The sequence below is a fragment of the Bombus terrestris genome, chromosome 14 (genome assembly GCF_910591885.1).
Source record: "Bombus terrestris chromosome 14, iyBomTerr1.2, whole genome shotgun sequence".
In the NCBI taxonomy this organism is placed as follows: Eukaryota; Metazoa; Arthropoda; class Insecta; order Hymenoptera; family Apidae; genus Bombus; species Bombus terrestris.
Genome location: NC_063282.1, coordinates 2,452,874 through 2,472,773, shown reverse-complemented (window position 1 = coordinate 2,472,773; position 19,900 = coordinate 2,452,874). Strand labels below are relative to the sequence as shown.

The 19,900-nt window shown below is 29.5% G+C and overlaps 4 protein-coding genes across 6 annotated transcripts; 2 read left to right on the top strand and 2 right to left on the bottom strand.

Annotated features, from left to right (window-relative positions):
* LOC100652172 (kelch-like protein diablo) lies at positions 1-6,569 on the top strand. 3 transcript variants are annotated; one of them, XM_012315980.3, is made up of 7 exons: positions 1-383; positions 1,639-1,692; positions 1,772-2,145; positions 2,227-2,542; positions 2,620-3,317; positions 3,664-4,006; positions 4,184-6,569. In XM_012315980.3, the coding sequence occupies exons 3-7, from the start codon at positions 1,832-1,834 to the stop codon at positions 4,373-4,375; spliced, it is 1,863 nt and encodes a 620-aa protein (XP_012171370.1). In that variant the 5' UTR covers positions 1-383; positions 1,639-1,692; positions 1,772-1,831; the 3' UTR covers positions 4,376-6,569. The 3 variants fall into 3 exon arrangements, with proteins under 3 accessions (XP_012171370.1, XP_003400497.1, XP_012171372.1); XM_003400449.4 differs by lacking the exon at positions 1,639-1,692; XM_012315982.3 differs by lacking the exons at positions 1-383; positions 1,639-1,692 and adding an exon at positions 471-488.
* A 2,073-nt stretch (positions 6,570-8,642) lies between these two features.
* Positions 8,643-16,138, bottom strand: LOC100652053 (nuclear pore membrane glycoprotein 210). Its single transcript, XM_003400448.4, has 14 exons — positions 15,909-16,138; positions 15,385-15,656; positions 14,940-15,157; positions 14,693-14,833; positions 14,031-14,620; positions 11,165-13,925; positions 10,749-11,084; positions 10,445-10,663; positions 10,105-10,360; positions 9,785-10,026; positions 9,560-9,709; positions 9,359-9,485; positions 9,218-9,274; positions 8,643-9,140 (listed from the first exon to the last, which is right to left on the bottom strand). The coding sequence occupies exons 1-14, from the start codon at positions 16,055-16,057 to the stop codon at positions 8,944-8,946; spliced, it is 5,715 nt and encodes a 1,904-aa protein (XP_003400496.3). The 5' UTR covers positions 16,058-16,138; the 3' UTR covers positions 8,643-8,943.
* A 549-nt stretch (positions 16,139-16,687) lies between these two features.
* Positions 16,688-17,779, bottom strand: LOC100651933 (BLOC-1-related complex subunit 8 homolog). Its single transcript, XM_003400447.4, has 2 exons — positions 17,387-17,779; positions 16,688-17,315 (listed from the first exon to the last, which is right to left on the bottom strand). The coding sequence occupies exons 1-2, from the start codon at positions 17,439-17,441 to the stop codon at positions 16,858-16,860; spliced, it is 513 nt and encodes a 170-aa protein (XP_003400495.1). The 5' UTR covers positions 17,442-17,779; the 3' UTR covers positions 16,688-16,857.
* A 514-nt stretch (positions 17,780-18,293) lies between these two features.
* Positions 18,294-19,786, top strand: LOC100651816 (protein canopy 4). The gene is made up of 5 exons (XM_003400446.4): positions 18,294-18,705; positions 18,795-18,921; positions 19,003-19,137; positions 19,211-19,375; positions 19,467-19,786. The coding sequence occupies exons 1-5, from the start codon at positions 18,600-18,602 to the stop codon at positions 19,612-19,614; spliced, it is 681 nt and encodes a 226-aa protein (XP_003400494.3). The 5' UTR covers positions 18,294-18,599; the 3' UTR covers positions 19,615-19,786.
* Positions 19,787-19,900: the final 114 nt, after the last annotated feature.

The window sequence follows — 19,900 nt, the reverse complement described above, 5'->3', positions numbered from 1 at the left end:
TTGGTCTTGGACGGAAAGCAAAGGTAGAGTGACACAATTGGCACAACGCGAGCGTAACCCTGGGGATTCGGTTCAGAAACGAAGGAATCGCTATTTGGTGCATTATGCATCACAAGCAAAGATATCAAAATGAAAGTACCCTTGTGATATCATCCATGGAAATTTGGTGAATCGGATTTTTAACTGGTGTATCGGTTCTGAAGCGCGACGCTGATTCGACATCTAACATCATGCTATTGTTTTAACAGTATCGTAAAAAAACGAAGCTGGAACGGTGATCAAATTTTTGTTTATCGCTTATTAGCTGGGAAACTACCCAAACTATACAGAAATTCGATCAAGTTTCTTAATCGTACGTCAAAACTCTTCATATCCATCATACAGTGAGTGTCAACGATGTTTCTACTATCACTTTCTCACGCCTACGAGCTGTCCAATTCCATGAAAACACTTTTACACGATCCGTCGTTAAGATAAATGTATAAAAGGTGAAAATATCACATAAAACTCGTATCGTTTATTCAATATGCAAAAATATATTCGCGTAATTAATACTTTTGCTACATTTTCGATTCTTTGTAAATTGTATTGTAAAACTGTATTAACAATGATTTATTTCCGACGTAGAAAAATTCAGTTAATTTAATCTCAACGAAACGAAAATCTCTTTTTCATAATGGCAGTAGTGTCTCAGTGTATAAATTAAAAAGATATATTTTTATGTTAGAATGTGTTGCATTAGATCTATGTCAATATTATCCATGTTATTTTGAAAGTTAAAATTGTATTGAAGATTTGATTATTTTTAGAATACGTTTCGTATATAATGATTATTTTTTATATATTTCAAGTAAAATTTCCAACTTTATGTTATGTTATGCGTATACAGAATCGTTTATTTTGGTGATTAGATCTTTTATCTATAATACTGAGTAACATAGCTTCATTCAAAGTTTAGACAGATAAAGAGATTAGATAAAAGAACTATGTGTTTACTCATGTGCTTAACACAAAGAAAACAAGAAAGTTTAACAAAGAGATTTTATTATATATATCACAAAACTTAAATGTATGTATAATTTGCTGTTAAGTTAAAGATAAGTTAATCGTACTATGATTTTGAAAAATTTATGTTTCTTTCTCATAAAATGACTTTTAATGTTTGTGGATATTATTTTAAACATTAATTTCATTATTAGTTGTTACTATATGTTATTACCGGGGTTATGTTGTTATTTACAAACAGTCATGCAATTATTATGATTACTATAAAAGCATTGCATTATCTACAAATAATCTGTATCGATTTGGAATCTTTATTAATTGATCTTATATCTATATACGTATCTTTTTACAATATAGGAGTTTTCTTTCCAGTTGTTATCTTTTTAGGTAGAATATTTGTATCAATGAATCATTAAGTCACCACACAATTGTATTGATTTTTCTACTCATTCTAAGCTTTTTCAACTTGTTATATAATTCAAAAGTAAAATTTGAATTTATTAAATTCTGTCAAATTTATATGGAAACAGATACTACGTATAACTATAAAAGAAACTTGTTTGTAGCATGATCATAGTTGAGAAGCCATAATGACTAATTTACAAACACTTCTTCAATCTTTGGTTTACATAGGAAAATCAAATTTTAGTCACACGATAGCTCCTAAAATTCTTCAATGTATCAAATGTAATTATGTAAAGTCAAATTATTTGGATATTAAAGATTAGTTAAATCGTTTAATCAGATAAGAATGTTTTAATTTTAGGGATTTGAGAAGATCAGAGGGCCTGGTGCGGGCACGTTCGAGAGCCGTGGTTGTTGGTGAATGGTGTTGCAGATAGACTCGGTGTGGGGTTGGGCGTCACCCCCGCTGCGCCTCCAGCTAGGGGGGTCTAGGGGCGCCTCGGGGAGAGCGACCGCGGGCGCCCCATCCTCACAGAGGATGGGTGAAATGGTCGTAGAACGCGCACCTTCTCCAGCCCGCCTCAGTCATACTTCAGAGAAACATCCTCGTGCTACACTCACCGAACTCAATGTTCTTCGTCGTCATCGAGAATTGTGCGATGTTGTTCTCAATGTCGGCTCTAGAAAGATATTCGCTCATCGTGTTATTTTATCGGCGTGTAGTCCGTACTTCCGGTAAGATACTATAATCGTAATTAAACATTGGAACCTTCAAAATTTAAATTGACTAAATCGTGAAAACTGTACTGTTTGTAGAGCGATGTTTACTGGGGAGCTGGCGGAATCTCGACAAACTGAGGTCACAATACGTGACATAGATGAAATGGCGATGGAACTATTGATAGACTTCTGTTACACTTCTCACATCATCGTCGAGGAAGCGAACGTTCAAACTCTCCTTCCAGCAGCGTGCCTTCTCCAGCTAGCAGAGATTCAAGATATATGTTGCGAGTTTCTCAAACGCCAGTTAGATCCGTCTAATTGTCTAGGTATACGAGCGTTTGCTGATACTCATTCTTGTCGTGAACTTTTACGAATCGCGGACAAGTTTACGCAGCACAATTTTCAAGAAGTATGTATTCTTCATTCTCCAAGATGTATCTAATAATTAGATTTATAATAATTGTATATATTTTTGTTCCTAACTAGGTAATGGAAAGCGAAGAATTTCTTTTATTGCCTGTTGGCCAATTAGTAGATATTATTTCTTCGGATGAGTTAAATGTTCGAACAGAAGAACAGGTATTTAGTGCAGTTATGAACTGGGTCAAATATAATGTTACTGACAGAAGGCAACATTTAGCGCAAGTTCTTCAACATGTACGACTACCCCTCCTTAGCCCAAAATTTTTAGTTGGAACCGTAGGTTCTGACCTTTTAGTTCGGTCCGATGACGCATGCAGAGACTTGGTAGACGAAGCGAAAAATTACTTGCTGCTTCCTCAAGAAAGGCCACTGATGCAAGGACCTAGAACACGACCTAGAAAACCAACCAGACGCGGTGAAGTTCTATTCGCTGTCGGAGGTTGGTGTTCTGGCGATGCAATCGCTAGCGTGGAAAGATTTGATCCTAACACTGCGGATTGGAAAATGGTGGCGCCCATGAGTAAACGAAGATGTGGTGTCGGAGTAGCTGTACTGAACGATTTGTTGTACGCAGTGGGTGGTCACGACGGACAAAGCTATTTAAACAGCATCGAACGATATGATCCACAAACGAATCAATGGTCCTGTGATGTTGCACCTACCACATCGTGTCGAACTAGCGTAGGTGTTGCGGTATTGGATGGTTTTCTTTACGCGGTAGGTGGGCAGGATGGCGTCCAATGTTTAAATCATGTTGAGAGGTAAATTGTCCTATTTATAAATATTTTATTGCCATATAGTTAAAATCAAATTTTATTCATTCAGAGTCTCTTCACTAATTATACATCACAAGTATAAATAAACTTTGCCTACTTATCATGCATGTTATTCACGTTTTATTGTTAGAGCGCTATCTCTTCCATTCTTTACTTTATAAAACACAATAACAAAGTGAGAAATAACATGACATGATAACTGTATGATATGATAGAACATTATTTGTAAGCTTTTACTCATTTTATCTACTTTCATGTATCAATATGAAATATACAAATTAATATAATTTTTAAAGGATTCAAAATGAAACAAAGGATTTATTATATACAGGTATGATCCTAAAGAAAATAAATGGTCCAAAGTATCACCAATGACCACTAGAAGACTTGGAGTAGCTGTTGCTGTGCTAGGTGGTTATTTATATGCCATCGGCGGATCTGATGGCCAGTCGCCTTTAAATACAGTAGAAAGATATGATCCGAGACAAAACAAATGGTCTCAAGTATCACCTATGTCTACAAGACGTAAGCATCTAGGCTGTGCGGTATTTAATAATTTAATTTATGCCGTTGGAGGACGAGATGACTGCATGGAACTCTCAAGTGCAGAACGGTATAATCCTCACACAAATTCTTGGAGTCCAATAGTCGCTATGACATCAAGAAGAAGCGGAGTAAGTTGCCTTAACTTTTACTATTTATTGTTTAAAATAGTCATTAACCTGATTTCTTGTAAAAACCTGTTTCACTAAAAATACTTCACTTAAATTTCATAATATTGGATGCAGATAAATTAAAAAATCATACGTTTCTTACTAACAAAAGAATTCATTCACTTATTATATTTTCAGGTGGGTTTAGCAGTAGTGAATGGTTTATTATATGCAGTGGGTGGATTTGATGGAACTGCCTATTTAAAAACAATCGAAGTGTACGATTCAGAACAAAATCAATGGAAACTATGTGGTTGTATGAATTACAGAAGACTCGGTGGAGGTGTGGGAGTAATGCGAGCCCCTCAAACCGAAAACTACATTTGGTAGCTCAGGCCCCCCTCTTCAGCCCAAATGGCTGAAACTCCTTTAACTCCTCTTACACCGATGACTCCTGTTACACCCGTAACTCCTCCCGCCCCTGTGTCGGTTCCTGTTGTTATAACTAATACTAGAAAACGCTACCGCCGATCGATGAGCATTATATAAGTAATACGTACGTTTTATAAGACTTTGCCTTTCTAGAGATGAAGTCATTTTTGTATGTTCTTTCATTAGCTTTGTGTAGCTTACAGTTCATTTTCACAAGATAATTACTTTGTACTAAGAGCGGTTGTATATTTTCCTGATGTAGAAAATTTATTCCTTGATAATGTTTATATTGTCGCGATTTAATCATGTTTTTTATATAAGATTTTGTAAAATATTTCTCTTATGTTATTTATAGATTCTGTTATGTATTACAAAATACCAATTCCAATTGTTCTAGATTTAAGTACAATAATCTTGTAATTTCTGTTCTATTTTCCTTTTCTTTTTCTTTTATATATATATATATATATATATAAAGCAGCTGTGTTTATTGTGAATATTTAAAATACAAAAGAACAGAAAGGCAAAATCTCTTTGAAACATATTCTCGAACACAATATTCACTTCAATGGAATGCTTGCAGCTTCCATGTTTTCAGTGATTAAAAAAAAAAACAGATTTTTAAAGTATATATTGACATCAAAACCTCGTTATGAAGGACTGCTTGTGCAGTCACTAATAAAAAAAAAGAAAAACAAAAATAAAGAGTTAATCAAACAAATTGTTTCTGTCTCGATAGTATACTTTCTACATGTATCGTATTTTTATCAATAAGACTGAAGTGAAACCAAAAGTTTATGTAAAATTAATAAATGAAACGAATGTTTCAGGCTCTAAGAATATTTTTGTTTTAAGATAATGTATAAAACATGCATAAGTTATAACATGATTTCATCACATACTAAATATTACAATCATTGGATTTATGTTTCTTAATCGTTTTAATATCTCTACAGAAAACAAAGCTTGATAAATTTACGTTTTGTTTGAAGCGATAAAGCTCTTATTGTACAAAATGGTAATAGGGATCATTATCCAACAATTTCATAATGTAACGTTTGTGATAATAATCTAATAAGAGTCAGTAAATTTGACTGATTGTGAGCAATATTTTACTAACATAACAAAATATTGTTTTGTAATTATTTAAATAGAGAGTTATACAAAAGCTGTGAAAATTTCTGTCGATTAATTACAAAATTAAAAAGTTTATGAACTTAATAGTTGTGTTACATCTATGAGATTGTTGAAGAAAACAAAGCACATGTCTAGTATAAGAATATGCTGACGATATGATGTAACTATCTTTAAACAACTTGTTACAAAATATCACTATTAGAAACTGTACAGATTCTCGATATTGTATCGTAATGACTTTCTTCAATGGAACAATCAGTTTTAATTAGACGTGAAACGCAAAAACGTTTCTATTTCTTTACAAACACAACAAATTTATGAAATCTATATAATATATCTATATAAATGAAACAATTATATTGAGTTGGAATAATCCAATTACAGATTTAAAATGGTACAAATTATTGTAATCACTAAACAAAGTTCAAATAAGTGTTCAAAATTACAGATTTAATTTACAAATAGTTAAAACTGTAGTTTCATTATAAGATGTTGCTAAAAATGTTAGTATTTTAGTTACTTAAATCAAAATTCAATTCAATTTTAAACTCATGTGAGAAACATTTTTACAGAGTGACATTTACATTTCTTTTTACATCAATAAATTTTATTATAACTAATTGTTATTCTCTAATGAAACAATGGAATTTTTGAAGTAAAATTATTTTATTATTTTTTATATATACATATATACAAAGATTTCATTATATTCCTTGGAAAATATATTAAAAATGTTTTATTTTCTGCCTACTGGTGAATTCTATTACGTGGAGCAGATAATCAAAATGAAAAAGTTTTACACATAATACGGAGTAATTTATGGAAATGCTAAAAATTAGATGATTTTTTACAAATAAAACATACATTTCAAAAGTACAGATTAAATTTTTGTTTTATATAAGATTTCATATATGTATAATATAAGTTTATAGAAATGATAAGTTTTTAGTGTACTTAATTCTAAAAGATGAATTTCTTTCTTAAATCTTGTATAATAAACAAATTTCAGTTTGTATTTTTAATTTGTTTTTATGCTAATGATCTCTTTCTCAATTATACCAAATGTTACCTCCTATCTTCTACAGTGAATAGCCGATTTTCCACCATATTTTATGTTTGCATGGGAATTTTATTCAATTGTGGAAAATGTACATTCTAATCTTGAACCATTAATTTTGTTTTAAATATTTGTCATTTAGGCAACTATAGAGTAATCATATATAAACAAAGAGTTTTCTTAACGTTTAGTTACAACGGAAACAAGTAAAGTGTACTACAAACTGTTTTTTTCTAAAACCATTGAGAATATCAAGTATTATTTCTTTCAAAATACTTTCCAATATATGGACATGATTCCAGAGATAATTTACCAGAACTAGAACTATTTTATTATATTAAACACACTTCTGTAACAGTATTGTTATACTTTACTTTTATATTACAAAAGTAGAACCATAAAATGTTCCACTATTTTCTTATATATTAATGTATTTGTGAGTTATCTAATACAATTACATCCTTTTTCATTAAAATTTTTAATAAAAGATAAGAAAAATATTAGAATGTATAAAATTAAATAAATGTGAACTAAATAAACATATATTTATATATTTTGAAACATAATCAGTGCAAAAATTGGAGATATGTGATATTTTTGATGGTTTTAGGAAAAATAGTCTGATTAATGGATCATGTTACATATTGTTTATATGCAATATAAGAAACTGATTAGAACAATATCATTATACATATGTATGTATATCTTTGGAGTAAATATGAAAAAGTATAGTACAAAACACTTTATAAAATACTCTTTTCAGTTTTTAAACAAAAGAATGGGGGAGAAAACAGGAGAAAATTTAAAAAATTATGAACATTTTACTGTAAGTAACATTACATACAATTTTCAATTTCTTTTTATCTCTAACATAGAATACTGTGCAATATTATTTAATCTAGGAAAGTTATCTTGCATAATTACTGTAATTGGAATCATACATGAATATATAAAATTTTAGTTCAATATTCAATTTACACATACTTTATTTTCTAATTTTATATGCTTTATTTGTATATGAATACTTTTGTATATACTAAAGATCTGTTCAAATCCTTTAACAAAGAAAATATATCGTTAAGATAAAAGAAAAATTCATTTTGCTGTAATCAACCCTTTTATCAACTATAATAAACTCAATTTTAGGAAAGAACATTTTTCCTAACATTCTCATATTTGAATGATATGAAGGTGGAAAAGAAATAGTCCATCATGATAATTTTTTAATAAGTTTAAATAGTATTTAATTATGATTGTATCCTACATCATAATAAAATAATAATATGTATTAGATTATCGTATAATATGCGAAAATTATGTTTTATTAATAATTTCAAGAAGCTATCACATCAAAAATTAACCAAAGCAATAAAAATTAGTAATCGGATTGAGATCATTATCTATCGAGAATATAATTTTTGGCTGAAAATTGAGGAATGTTAACAGGAACATAGAATATGAAAGGAGGTATCTTCATGATGGGATAAAGAATGATACTGAATGACGATGTCAAAATTAGAAAATAAATTTTAGATTTTCACGCAATTAATTGACATCCTACATCAAAAATTGATGCTTTTAACTATTTCCAGGTACAATTTTAATCCAAGTACCGAACATAGTTTGCGAGAAATGAAATATTATTCAACCAAATATCTATCTATTAAATGAAATTTGTAAATCTTTATTCATGTATTTCGTAGATTAAATGTAATATTGGAAGAAAGCTGAGAGCCTAATTTGGAAGAATCAATCATAAAAATTTACAAATTAACCCATTTAATTAACTTTTTTCGAAATAAAATATTTCATCTATTAGTGGATATAGAAATACTATTCACCACGCAGTGGTAAAAAGTGGAACTAATAATTTCTCTATCTATCCTTGTTGCATAGAAATGTGCTCCTTATCTAAGAACAGACGAGTGCTGCCATTTATCCGTATACATTCAAAGTTTATGTTCCTTCTTTATCTCATAGATAGCGCCACATAAATGCCATTACATCGGAGTTAAATTACTTAAAAAATTCTACATATACATATAATAATATATTTCAAATTATATATTACATTATGTACATTGGCCTGCATACGTAGTTATTTGACAGTAAATTACAAAATGTACACTGTTCTATACACATACACACATCTAATAGTAATACACAAAACCATATCATGATCATAAACATAAAAAATAATTAGTTTTTAAATATAAATAAAACATGATAAATTGTGACAATAAGGCACTATCTTGAAATAGTTTGTTTAAAGACAAATCTAATTAGTATAAGTACACTGTACAACGTATCTTTAAATTGAAACTATTCATTTTTATTGTGTCATATTCAAGGACCTATTTCGTTTACTTGCCGAATAAGGACCACGAGGATCACCATATACAGGATCAAACGCAGAAAATGTAAATCTTGTTGGCGTAACTGGACTTCTTGGAGTTGACATAGTCGTACTATTTAACGGAGATGAACATGGAGTACTAACTTTTTTTAATTGTGGTGGACACTTATCAGCTATAAAAGATGAATTGCGATTAAACAGTTATTTATTACAAATATGAATAAAAATTATGTTAAAATAAAATACATACCAAAAACTGATCTATTCCTTATGTTTAAATCAACATTTGCTATTTTATTCTTCCATACTGTAAAACAAAATATAAAGATAAAATTGTAAGAAAATATTTATACAATAAGTTAAAATCAATATGAAATACTAAGAGACTCACTGTAGAAGAAAGTAATTACAACAACAGCAAATGTTCCGAATGTATAACGATGAAAATACATGTAATCTACCCAGTGGATTCCAGATAATGGTATGAAATTTTCATATTTTGTTACACGTACAAAAAGCTACAGAAACAAAATTAAATTATTATTTACAATAAATTACGATATTTGATAAGTGTTTTTTTTTATCTACTTACGGATATATTTTGCTTTGTAATGTCATTTACAATAACAACTTTTTGACCTTGGATTTCTTCTTGATTATGCATCAAACGCAGTTTGTATTGCATTGTAGATTTTGAAATATATTGTCGAGCACTTACAGTCATTCCATCTGGTACATCAATCTATAGAAGTTTATTACAAATGAAATGAATCGTATTTTAAAATTTACTTCAACTTCCATAGAATAATAAACTTACAGTAAGATGATTTAATACAGATTGCAACCCATATATTTCAAGTGTTGCTGTTGGAATGGTTTGAGAATGGGTATTAATAAAAATAATTTCTTTGGCATCAACATAGACAGGAGGAAGATACGTAACTTCTAAAGGCACAGCCTCAATGTCTTTACTTTGTGCACTTATTTGAATACGACTTTCTAGTGTACTAGAAATTATGTTTGGAGAACCCATTGGGATTACATCACAATAATAAAATCCTACAATAAACAATTTCTATGTAAAGTTAAATAATAGTAAATTTTGTTATACGCAACAGAAGATCAAATTAAACGTACCAGTTGCAATATCAAATCGCGGTTTGACAAGAAACAGGTCTTTTATTCCGATAGATGAAGTTGATGAAACAAATTGTATATTGCAGGTATAGGGAAATGAATTTAAATTAAATAAACTAAATGTTCTACAACCACCTAAGCCTCTAGATAGGATATTGTTTTCTTTGACTTGTTCATCTTTGCTTTTAAGTACAACAGGAACACTAAAAGTTTCAGTGCCAGTAATATTTCGACCTCTTAGTGGAACAATTGATACCTGTATGTACAAAACAATACCATGTACAATTTTCGAAAAAATATTAATGATTAATAATTCCAAATAATTCAATGAATGTAGTACCTTTGCAATAGGTTGGATGTGAACTTCTATTTCACCTTGCATATGAGTTGCAAGACTATGTTTTACTACTGCATAACCGATATTTTTTGCTCGACCTATTCCTGTAATAGGATCTACAGTTAATATTTCAGGAGCAGAAGATTGCCAATAACCTGGATCACCATCAGAAGATAACAGTGGCATTGAAAAGCATACTATATCGCCCACTGTTAGTGTAGTCTATAATACATTATAAATTTAAATGATTTAAATGATTCATATATGAAAATTTCTTATTTAATATAAAATAAACACGTAAAATTACCTTTGTAGGGAAAACTATATCACCAATCATCATATGTACATAATCAAACATTGCATTAGGATATCTTTCATTGTACGCTTTTACAACAAGGTCTCCATTTTCAATAAATTTTGCAGTAACTACATTTTCGGAACCTTTAGTAAATGATGCGAGATCAACCCGATTTAATATAGTTTTAGCATCAACCTCAGCAGCATGAAACTTTGTTCCAATATTATCATAATATTCAAGAATATAATCCAATTCCATACCCTTGGGTAACATATTTAATTCTTCTCCACTCCGAATTCGTAAAATTGATTTTAAAGACAACATCATATAATGAATAGGCTTGACCTATAAATAAAATAATTAAGATATAAATTTTTTAAACTTCCAATCAAATTCACATCTTAATAATATAATATAAATCTTACTTCAACAATAACAGTTATTGATTGTTTCAAATTATAGGCTTCAGTATTTGTAATAGAAATAACTATTTTTCCAATACTTTCACCAGCTTTTATGATGCCATTTTTATCAATAGTGACGGTTTTAGATGCAACTGTTAAAGCCTGTAAATCCACTGAATCATTTCCATGTACAGTAGACAATACTTTATAAGTAGTTGAACCATGTTTGTCACGATTTGTTTCTAATTTTAAGACAGAATTTGGGGACATTAATATCACTGGTGCATCCAAAGGTAGTCCCAAATGTATTAAACGCAATTCCTCAAAAATTTCAACTTTTATAAATGTAGTATATGTTACATCGCCTTTAAAACCAGCTAACACATTAGATGGCATTGTAACATTTAAATAAATAGTTGCTAATCCAGGACTAATTGCTTTAGCTCTCAAAGATACCTCATTTTGGTATCTAATGTTAATTCCAGTACCTTCATACATATTATGCAATGTTATTAAATTAGAATCACTAGATGACCACATGAAAGTTAGTGGTAATTGCATAGAACCTATAATAAGAGGAGTTAAATGTTCTGGGATACCAAATGCCCAAAGTGGAAACATTGCACCCACTTTTACTCTACTTGTTGGCACAACAATTTTAACTCCTTCAAGATACAATACATGTATATCAGCATGATCCTCAGAATAAATAACTTTATTGCCTTTGGCATTAAGACCAATGGCTCTAACAATAATTTTTGTTTGTCCAACTGATTTTCCTTCAAATATACCGTTATAGCCAACATTCAGAATATCATTATCCTGTGTAGAGAATTCAATTTCTGCATTTGATGGACCTCCTGTTGTTTGTACTTGATAAACAGTCCCTACTAGTATTGTTAGATTTTTTGGAAAAACTCTTAAAGGAACAAAGACTTGGATAGTTGCTGATTCACTCTGTATCTCCTTTTCGGTCCCTTTACTGACGAAAATTAATTGAGATTCACCTTCTGCCATTCCATATACCATATACAACAATTGATTATAAGGAGGATTGCCATGTTCACTAACAGGTAACTGTTTAACTTCTATGTATTCGTTATCAATTTCTGCTCTAAATTCTAAAGCATTTAAAGATGGCAATTTTATAGCATGGCCATTCGTGTCATAAAGTTTCAATGCAGCTACTATGCACTTTCCCTTTTCGATTTTATTCACTGTTTCTATCTCTATTATGGCAAGTTGTTGTATTTCAATCACAACTTCAGCTGGTTTTGAAGGTAAACAAAGATCTATCAATGATAAATGAAGTACTCCAGATTTTTTTGGAGTGAGACTAATTGCTTTTGTTGACTCTATATATCGAACTTCTGCAATATCATCTGAACTTAATACAAATTCGTAATATCCAGAACCCTGATTCACTTGCAAATAATATTTTGCAGTAGGATCATTTAATACCATTAATTTATCAGGGATAACAGAGGTATCATTGACTAAAACTACTTCAATAGAAGTTTCTATAAGAGGCGTTTCATAGATTTTTCTTTCAGTCTCAATTGCGAATGGCGGCCATTCGGGAATTATTTTTAATTTACTCAATATATATTTTTGATAACCCGTAACTGTAGCTGTTAATATAAGAGTGCCAAAATGTTTTTTAAAAATGACATTTTGATAATAACTTTTTGGTAAAATAACATTCATATCCGTGATTGTTTCCTCTATAGAACTAGAAGGCATTTCTACAGAACCTACAGTCGAGGGTTTTAAATTCCATTCAATTCGTAAACTCGTAATATTATCGAATGTTCTACCTTCTTCATCTTTTATTATTGTAATAAGCTTCAAATTTTTATCACTGTGTGCCATTATCCTTTCTACATTAAGATTGCTGATAGGACAATTCTTATCCTTAAATTCAGGTTGAAGATAAATATGTCTAGGTTTACCACAAATCACTTTTACTGTTTCAAATGCATATGTACTTTTACAGTTTGGCAGTAGAGGAACATTTGAAATTTTATAAGTTACATCCACCTCTCCAAGTGCACGACACATTACTTCAATAACGAATATATCGTGTAATCCATTTGAAGAATCTACATGTTCTGTTACATCAACAATTTTTTCCTCAGATATTTGAATTTTTCGCGAATAACTTTGAGGCTTGTTAGACCATGGATGGGGTCCACCTTTAAAAACTATTTTCCTCAATGAACCCACTGTTAATAAAGTTTCCTTGCTACGTGGATGTAATGCTATCAAAGGTTCATAGGCCGATACAGTAACGTTGTCAGTCAAATATTGACCATTAGCGTTGTATACTACCGTTACTTCGGATGTTCCAATATCCACGCTAGTAACTGCTATAACAGCGCATGCAATTCCTACAGGTTCTATGACATTACTATTGTTTTGTATAAAATTACCGTCTGGAATGTATGTTTCAAAATTAATATCTCTACAATCATTGAAAGGAATTTCTTTGGAGTCTGTTCCATTAATTAATCTTCCATATAATGCAATGTGAAGATAAATCTGTTCTCCTACAGCAGCTTCCATGTTATATTCAATTACTTTTACTTTGGAAGGAGGTAATACATACACTTTTGCTGTGTCTTTATTATACTGATTTCTTGTCATAGCAACATTTATTTCTGTTACACCTGCTGTTAAAATTCTCATTCCTCCATTTTGGGAAATTGTTGCTATAGAAGGATGTTTGCTTGACCATACGTATGATCCATCTCCACCACTTGCGTTTAGTACAGTGTCATACCTATAATAATAAAATAAACTTTCATATATTACATTTAATAAAAATATTATTATTAACGAAAAAGAATGATGTATTACACATAATAATAGTAATATAAATGACAACCTTGATTTAGCCTTAGGATCCCATGGAACTGCTAATACCTTAGGTTGTATAGTAACTGGAGTATGAATCAAAAGCTCAGCTCTTGTAGTAGGACGTGAAGCAATAAGCACTTTTCTACCATGTTTATCGATTATACCATTGAGGGTAGCTTCAACAGTCATTGTTCCACATGTGATAGGCACACCAACAATATAAGTGCCATTTTGTGTTATCATCTTTGGTTCAAAGTAGTGTTCATCTAATTTCACTGATACTTCAACACCTTCTCCAATGTGAAATTTATGATCTTTATTATCATATAATTCAACAACAATTTCGTGAGTATGACCAAGTACTAAACCCCAATTTCTATTGGGTAAAACAGCAAGCATTATATACGCTACATCATTTACATTAACTGTAGCAGATGGTAAAATAACGGGATATTCATCACGTACATTTTTATCGTGTAAGAATATTTTGGTACGTCCTAGAGATTTAGCATATGCAAAATCACGATCGTTATCAATTTCTAATATATTAGGATTTTCTGCTTCTAAGTAGTATTGGCTAGATGGTAAAGTTATTTCTTCCAAACGACCTTGACGAGCCTATAAATATATTAATAATTCAATCAACATTAATATGCAAAATATGTCATGCATAATAATAGTGATACTTACTTGCATTATTTTATATTTAAAACTATCATATGCCATAACTGTTGTGTCTGATGGAATGATAATTAGATTGGCTATTACAATTAATTCAACTTCTATTGGTGGAACATGTTTATATTCTGGATAAGTTAATTTCACAGAAACCTGCAATGAAAAATATTTTCTTCCTTTTATATATTTTATTTATAATTAAATATTTTATTTCGCTTGAAAGTGCAATAATATTTGTCTGTATAGAATACATTGATACCTTTGCTGTGCCAGTTTTTATTCCTTCTAGCAGTACGATATGTCCTTTTTTACCAATTACATCTAATGCGGCAATTGTTGGTGGAGTTTCATAATGTGATTCTTGATAAGTCATAAATCTTAAAATATCATTTGGTGCTTTAGAATCTGACATATGCTTATCAGCATTGTCTATGCTCCAAAGAAATTCAACACCAGCAAGAGTTGTAAATTCATTTCCTATAAAAGCATATCATATTATAATCAAAATTTATGCATGTTTTAAAAGCTTACAAACTTTAAAATAATAACTTTAAAGGAATGTTCAGACGATCAGTATTGTATATAAAAGACCCTTTAGATGCTCAATATATATTATTAATACAATGCTGGAAACCTTAAATATTGATAAATATAAATGCTCTTTTATATAATGTAGTATAAAAGGTTTTATCAAATATCTTTACCTTGTTCATCGTATGCTCTAACTTCAAATGCTTCTGGTGCTTCCTCTATATATAATTCTCTGGTAGTTGTTACAAGATTTAACGAAAATATCACATCTACTATAACATCACATCTTAAAAATTGCCCATTATTAACATCTTCTGCTAATACTATTGCAGTATTTCTGTTGGACTCTCTCGTTATTGTTTGAATCAATATAGCAGAAGAACAAGTTCTCTCAACATTTTCATTTATAGGAATTAGTTGAATAATATCTAATCGTGATGTTGACCTATTGATAAATGTATTTTTAATTTTAAATATAAAACCATAACAAGGCGTATCGAAAATCATAGTACAATCAGAGAGAGATAGAGAGAGAGAGGGAGAGTGAAAAATTCATGAAAAAAATTACTCTTGAACAAATAATAAAATATTAAACATATGAATGAAAAATTGAAAAGATTTAAGTTTTAATATTAAAAATTGCAACTAAATAAATAACAAATTAATAAAACTAGGTTGTAAAAGAAATAGTAGTTACCATTTATAACAAGCACCATCAGTAACTTCAAGTGTAAAATTTACGGCAAAATCATTAAATACTGGTAATAAAACTCTGGGAACATTTAATCTGTGTACTAAGGCATCCGATGTTACACAAAATAAAACAAAGAGTACCGAGAAAAACATTTTTAAGGGTTCTATAAAGTCAAGTATAATTTCTTCACGTGTATTTAACGGTAAGGAATCTACTGAACTTGGCGGTCTCTAAATAGCTTTCAAACCAGATTACATACTTCGATACTGATCGATAATTATCGATACTTTCAGTCGATATTTAAATTATATTTAATTTTTATTGTAAAAAGAAAAACAAATTTATACATTGTATTGCATCTCTAATATTTCTTACATTTCTATTGCTGGTTAAAGAAAAATATTATTTATTTAACTTTCTTTGAATTTTAATTCATTCGACTTTATTTAATTTTCAAGAATCATGACCAATCGGAAAGATTCGTAGTAGTTGCTACATGGAAAAGTGCCAGAAAGTCACAACGGTACTGCGCATCTGAGTGCGCAGAATTATTTTCCCGCGTAGAGTCAACGAATAATAGAGTAGTGCGAAGAGGAAAGTCATTTCAATAAGCGTTTCCATCAGAAGTTTTCGAAAAGAGTAAATGTAAATATAAGTATGTAAATATCGTTAAAATTTATTATATTTCCTTATGTACATCTTTGTATATATATATTTCCATAAACCTCGAACAGCTTTAGTAACATTGAACTAGGATGTGAATATAGAAAGAAACATTGAAATATTAAGAACAATAATTTATTTCACTTCCATTATACATTTTTTTTACATAACCTTTTAACTATAAACAAGTTATTCGTCTATAGTTAAAATCAATTATTATTTACAATATCCACATTTATATCTCTTGACAATATTATATTTTAATACATTAAATTGTCAGTTGTGAAGTTCAATTTGTTTTTTGAACCTCGGTAGAATATCTGGCATGATTCATCATAGACTCTACCCTATTGGCAGTTTCTCTTACAACATCAGATATTTCATCTGGTAAATGATCTAAGGTAGGAATGTGTGCCGATAGTCTTTTGTATACAGAATCTCTATTTCCATCTTTCTTGTGCCTACGCTGTTCTTCATACTTTAATTGTTGTTTGAAAAATATAGCGTTCTTGATAAATTCTAAGGTGTTCTCAAAACTCTTCCCAGCACCATGCATTGTCTTAATAGCACTTACAGCATACTCTACATCATAACACCTGCCTAAAAGTTGCTGTTGAAGTGTAAGCACTTCTACTCGTTTATCCACCATAGGAGGCAATGCCTTTCTTACATGTTCCTGAAGTCTATAAAATGCAAGCGATGGTTCATTTGCAACTATATGCATGTTTTCAGATATACGTTCAGTTGCTGAAATGTTAAAAAATGAGATTAATGATAATCTAAATGTATTTGGTGATATAAGTATACAGAATCCTAACCTTTTTTAACCTTCGTCTCTAATTCTTGATCTGGTTGATATATTTTTGCAGTCATCGTATAAATACTGCAAATATTGTATAAATAATAAGTTACGAAGAATTTATAAGTTATAAATATACAAAATTCAAAAATTAAATCAATTTAATCAATGAAAAATTCTGTTTTCCTATTTTATGATATACTGAGAATATTCGACACAATTTCTTTATTGTTATTAATGTATGATATATAATATTACAAATAAATTAATTAAATTTTCCGTATCAATCAAATTTTTGTATACATTCAACAAAACATTAGTTTGTTTTCACCGCCATTTTATTAAACACTCGTTGCCGGAAATTAACTGCTAACAAAACTGTTTTCTTTTGACGAAATATAATATCTGGTAATATAGAAGTGTATACTGTTGGTACTGCTCTCAAACATATGTAAGTTGAACTTGGCTTTGTTGGCATTATGTTTAATGATTATAGATATGTAGATTAGAAAATTTAAAATACTCAATACATCCATAACTCAAAACATATCTATATATTGTTCAAGTATTTGATGCGGCTAATATAGCTAGGAGAAAGTTAGGACTTGAAAAACAACATTATTTGAAAATTTGTATCATTCTTCAGATAATAGATCTGGATAGTAGATATTTAGAGAAAGTAAGAAAATTTTTGATTGATAAAACTTGATTTATGATTGAACGAAGATTTAGGAAGAAAATCTCAAAGATATTATAGATCTCTGTAAGAATAGAGACATCAAAAAAGAAAGAAAAATTTTTCAAATCAATATTTTTATATATATTAAATAATAAACATTTTGAGTCACTTGTTTTTTTAATAAAAGTTATTTTTGCCATACTTAGAGATCTTTAATTTTTTGCGCACTTTATCTTATAGAATGCCTCAGTGCTCCATGGGCACCAACTCATGTGAAAAAGCCCTTAGGAAACTATTGAATAATAATCTTAAAATGTTTACGATGTCCAAGCTTCCATAATTATAAGTGTAATCATTATTCCCGGTCCTTTCATGTACGTCATATAAAAATTCTAGATATATTTGATATAATGTTAATAAAAGGAAATACAGATATGAGTAAATGTGAGCTAGAAGTGCCATAGATGTGAATCAATAATTCGAATCATTCCATAATCATACAGTTCCTCTGATTGAATGGTTATCATAGTTTTGTGAACTTATAATTGTTATAATGTACATTCTAATGCAAATATTTTTGACGCATTTATTATTTTCGTATCTTGTAATTGGTGGTCCGGAAGAGAAACAAGGTGTTAAGTATGCAAATAAATGCGAAGGTAACTACATATATACATACGTGTAGTGTACATTGATAAATTTTTATAAATGTACATAGAAAGCAATGCATATAATTGTTTTGTTATAGTTTGCAAAGTTGTGGCTATCGAATTAGAAGCTAAGTTAGATGAAACTGGTAAAACGCACGATGTACTTGAAATTGGATATTCTGTTGATGATGTTTCACCCAAGAGGAAAAAGGAATACAAAAAATCGTAAATATAAAATATATTTTTAAAAACGCAATATTCTATGTGTTCGTAAATTCTAGTTTACATTGGTTTTGTTATGTTTAGAGAATTACGTTTAGTAGAAAGTATGGAAAATCTGTGTGAACGTATATTGGAATATAATATTCACAAGGAACGTAAAGATAGTACACGATTTGCCAAGGGAATGAGTCAAACATTTAAAGCACTTCATGGACTTGCGTAAGTTATAATTTAAAAACAAGGAGTTTGAACTTAAAGTACCATTAGAAATAATTATATTATATTTACATAGGCATAAAGGTGTCAAAGTTGATCTAGGAATCCCATATGAATTATGGGATAAACCATCTGTTGAAATTACTACTTTAAAATCACAATGTGAAAATTTAATTGAAAATCATGAGTCTGATATTGAAGACTGGTATCATAATTATCAAGGAAAAGTTCCATTAACTAGGTACTAATTTATTATTATTAATTATATTTTATATTTAGGTTTTATTTATTGAGTTTAATTCCATTAAATAATATGATTTTCATCCTATTAGGTATTTGTGTTCAGAAAGAGTATTAAAGAATGATAATGATTCTTGTCTGAAAGAAAAAGGTGATACTAGTGGTGAAGTTAAAAAGAAAAAGAAGATGCAAGTTGCAAAAGTTGAAAATGAAGAAAATGATGTGAAAGAAGAATTATAAACTATTCCAAAAAATTATTATCATCATTACTATTATCATTATCGTATATTATTGTTATTACTATAATTTATGAATCAAACACTTTTAATTCATAATAGAAAAATTAATGGCAACATATAAAAAAGATAAAGTGATTTAGAAAATATAAGTAGAATAATATTATGTAATAATATTTTCTGAAGCCAGTTTTTTCTATTACAAATTTTAATATCATCTTTTTATACCTGATCTATAAATAATATAAATAGTGCCCTATGATTGCCATAATTATTATGTTAATATACTT

What these genes read in the sequence shown, in the direction of transcription:
- LOC100652172 (XM_003400449.4), top strand. Translation starts at nt 1,832, where the DNA reads ATGGTGTTGCAGATAGACTCGGTGTGGGGTTGGGCGTCACCCCCGCTG. An exon ending in GCGTGTAGTCCGTACTTCCG is followed by an intron (nt 2,146 to 2,226) that starts GTAAGATACTAT and finishes TACTGTTTGTAG; the next exon opens with AGCGATGTTTACTGGGGAGC. An exon ending in TGTTTAAATCATGTTGAGAG is followed by an intron (nt 3,318 to 3,663) that starts GTAAATTGTCCT and finishes TATTATATACAG; the next exon opens with GTATGATCCTAAAGAAAATA.
- LOC100651816 (XM_003400446.4), top strand. Translation starts at nt 18,600, where the DNA reads ATGTACATTCTAATGCAAATATTTTTGACGCATTTATTATTTTCGTAT. An exon ending in AAAAAGGAATACAAAAAATC is followed by an intron (nt 18,922 to 19,002) that starts GTAAATATAAAA and finishes TGTTATGTTTAG; the next exon opens with AGAATTACGTTTAGTAGAAA. An exon ending in AAAGCACTTCATGGACTTGC is followed by an intron (nt 19,138 to 19,210) that starts GTAAGTTATAAT and finishes ATATTTACATAG; the next exon opens with GCATAAAGGTGTCAAAGTTG.
- LOC100651933 (XM_003400447.4), bottom strand. Translation starts at nt 17,441, where the DNA reads ATGACTGCAAAAATATATCAACCAGATCAAGAATTAGAGACGAAGGTT. An exon ending in AGAGACGAAGGTTAAAAAAG is followed by an intron (nt 17,316 to 17,386) that starts GTTAGGATTCTG and finishes TTAACATTTCAG; the next exon opens with CAACTGAACGTATATCTGAA.
- LOC100652053 (XM_003400448.4), bottom strand. Translation starts at nt 16,057, where the DNA reads ATGTTTTTCTCGGTACTCTTTGTTTTATTTTGTGTAACATCGGATGCC. An exon ending in TAGAGCATACGATGAACAAG is followed by an intron (nt 15,158 to 15,384) that starts GTAAAGATATTT and finishes ATGCTTTTATAG; the next exon opens with GAAATGAATTTACAACTCTT. An exon ending in AAGGAATAGATCAGTTTTTG is followed by an intron (nt 9,141 to 9,217) that starts GTATGTATTTTA and finishes CATCTTTTATAG; the next exon opens with CTGATAAGTGTCCACCACAA.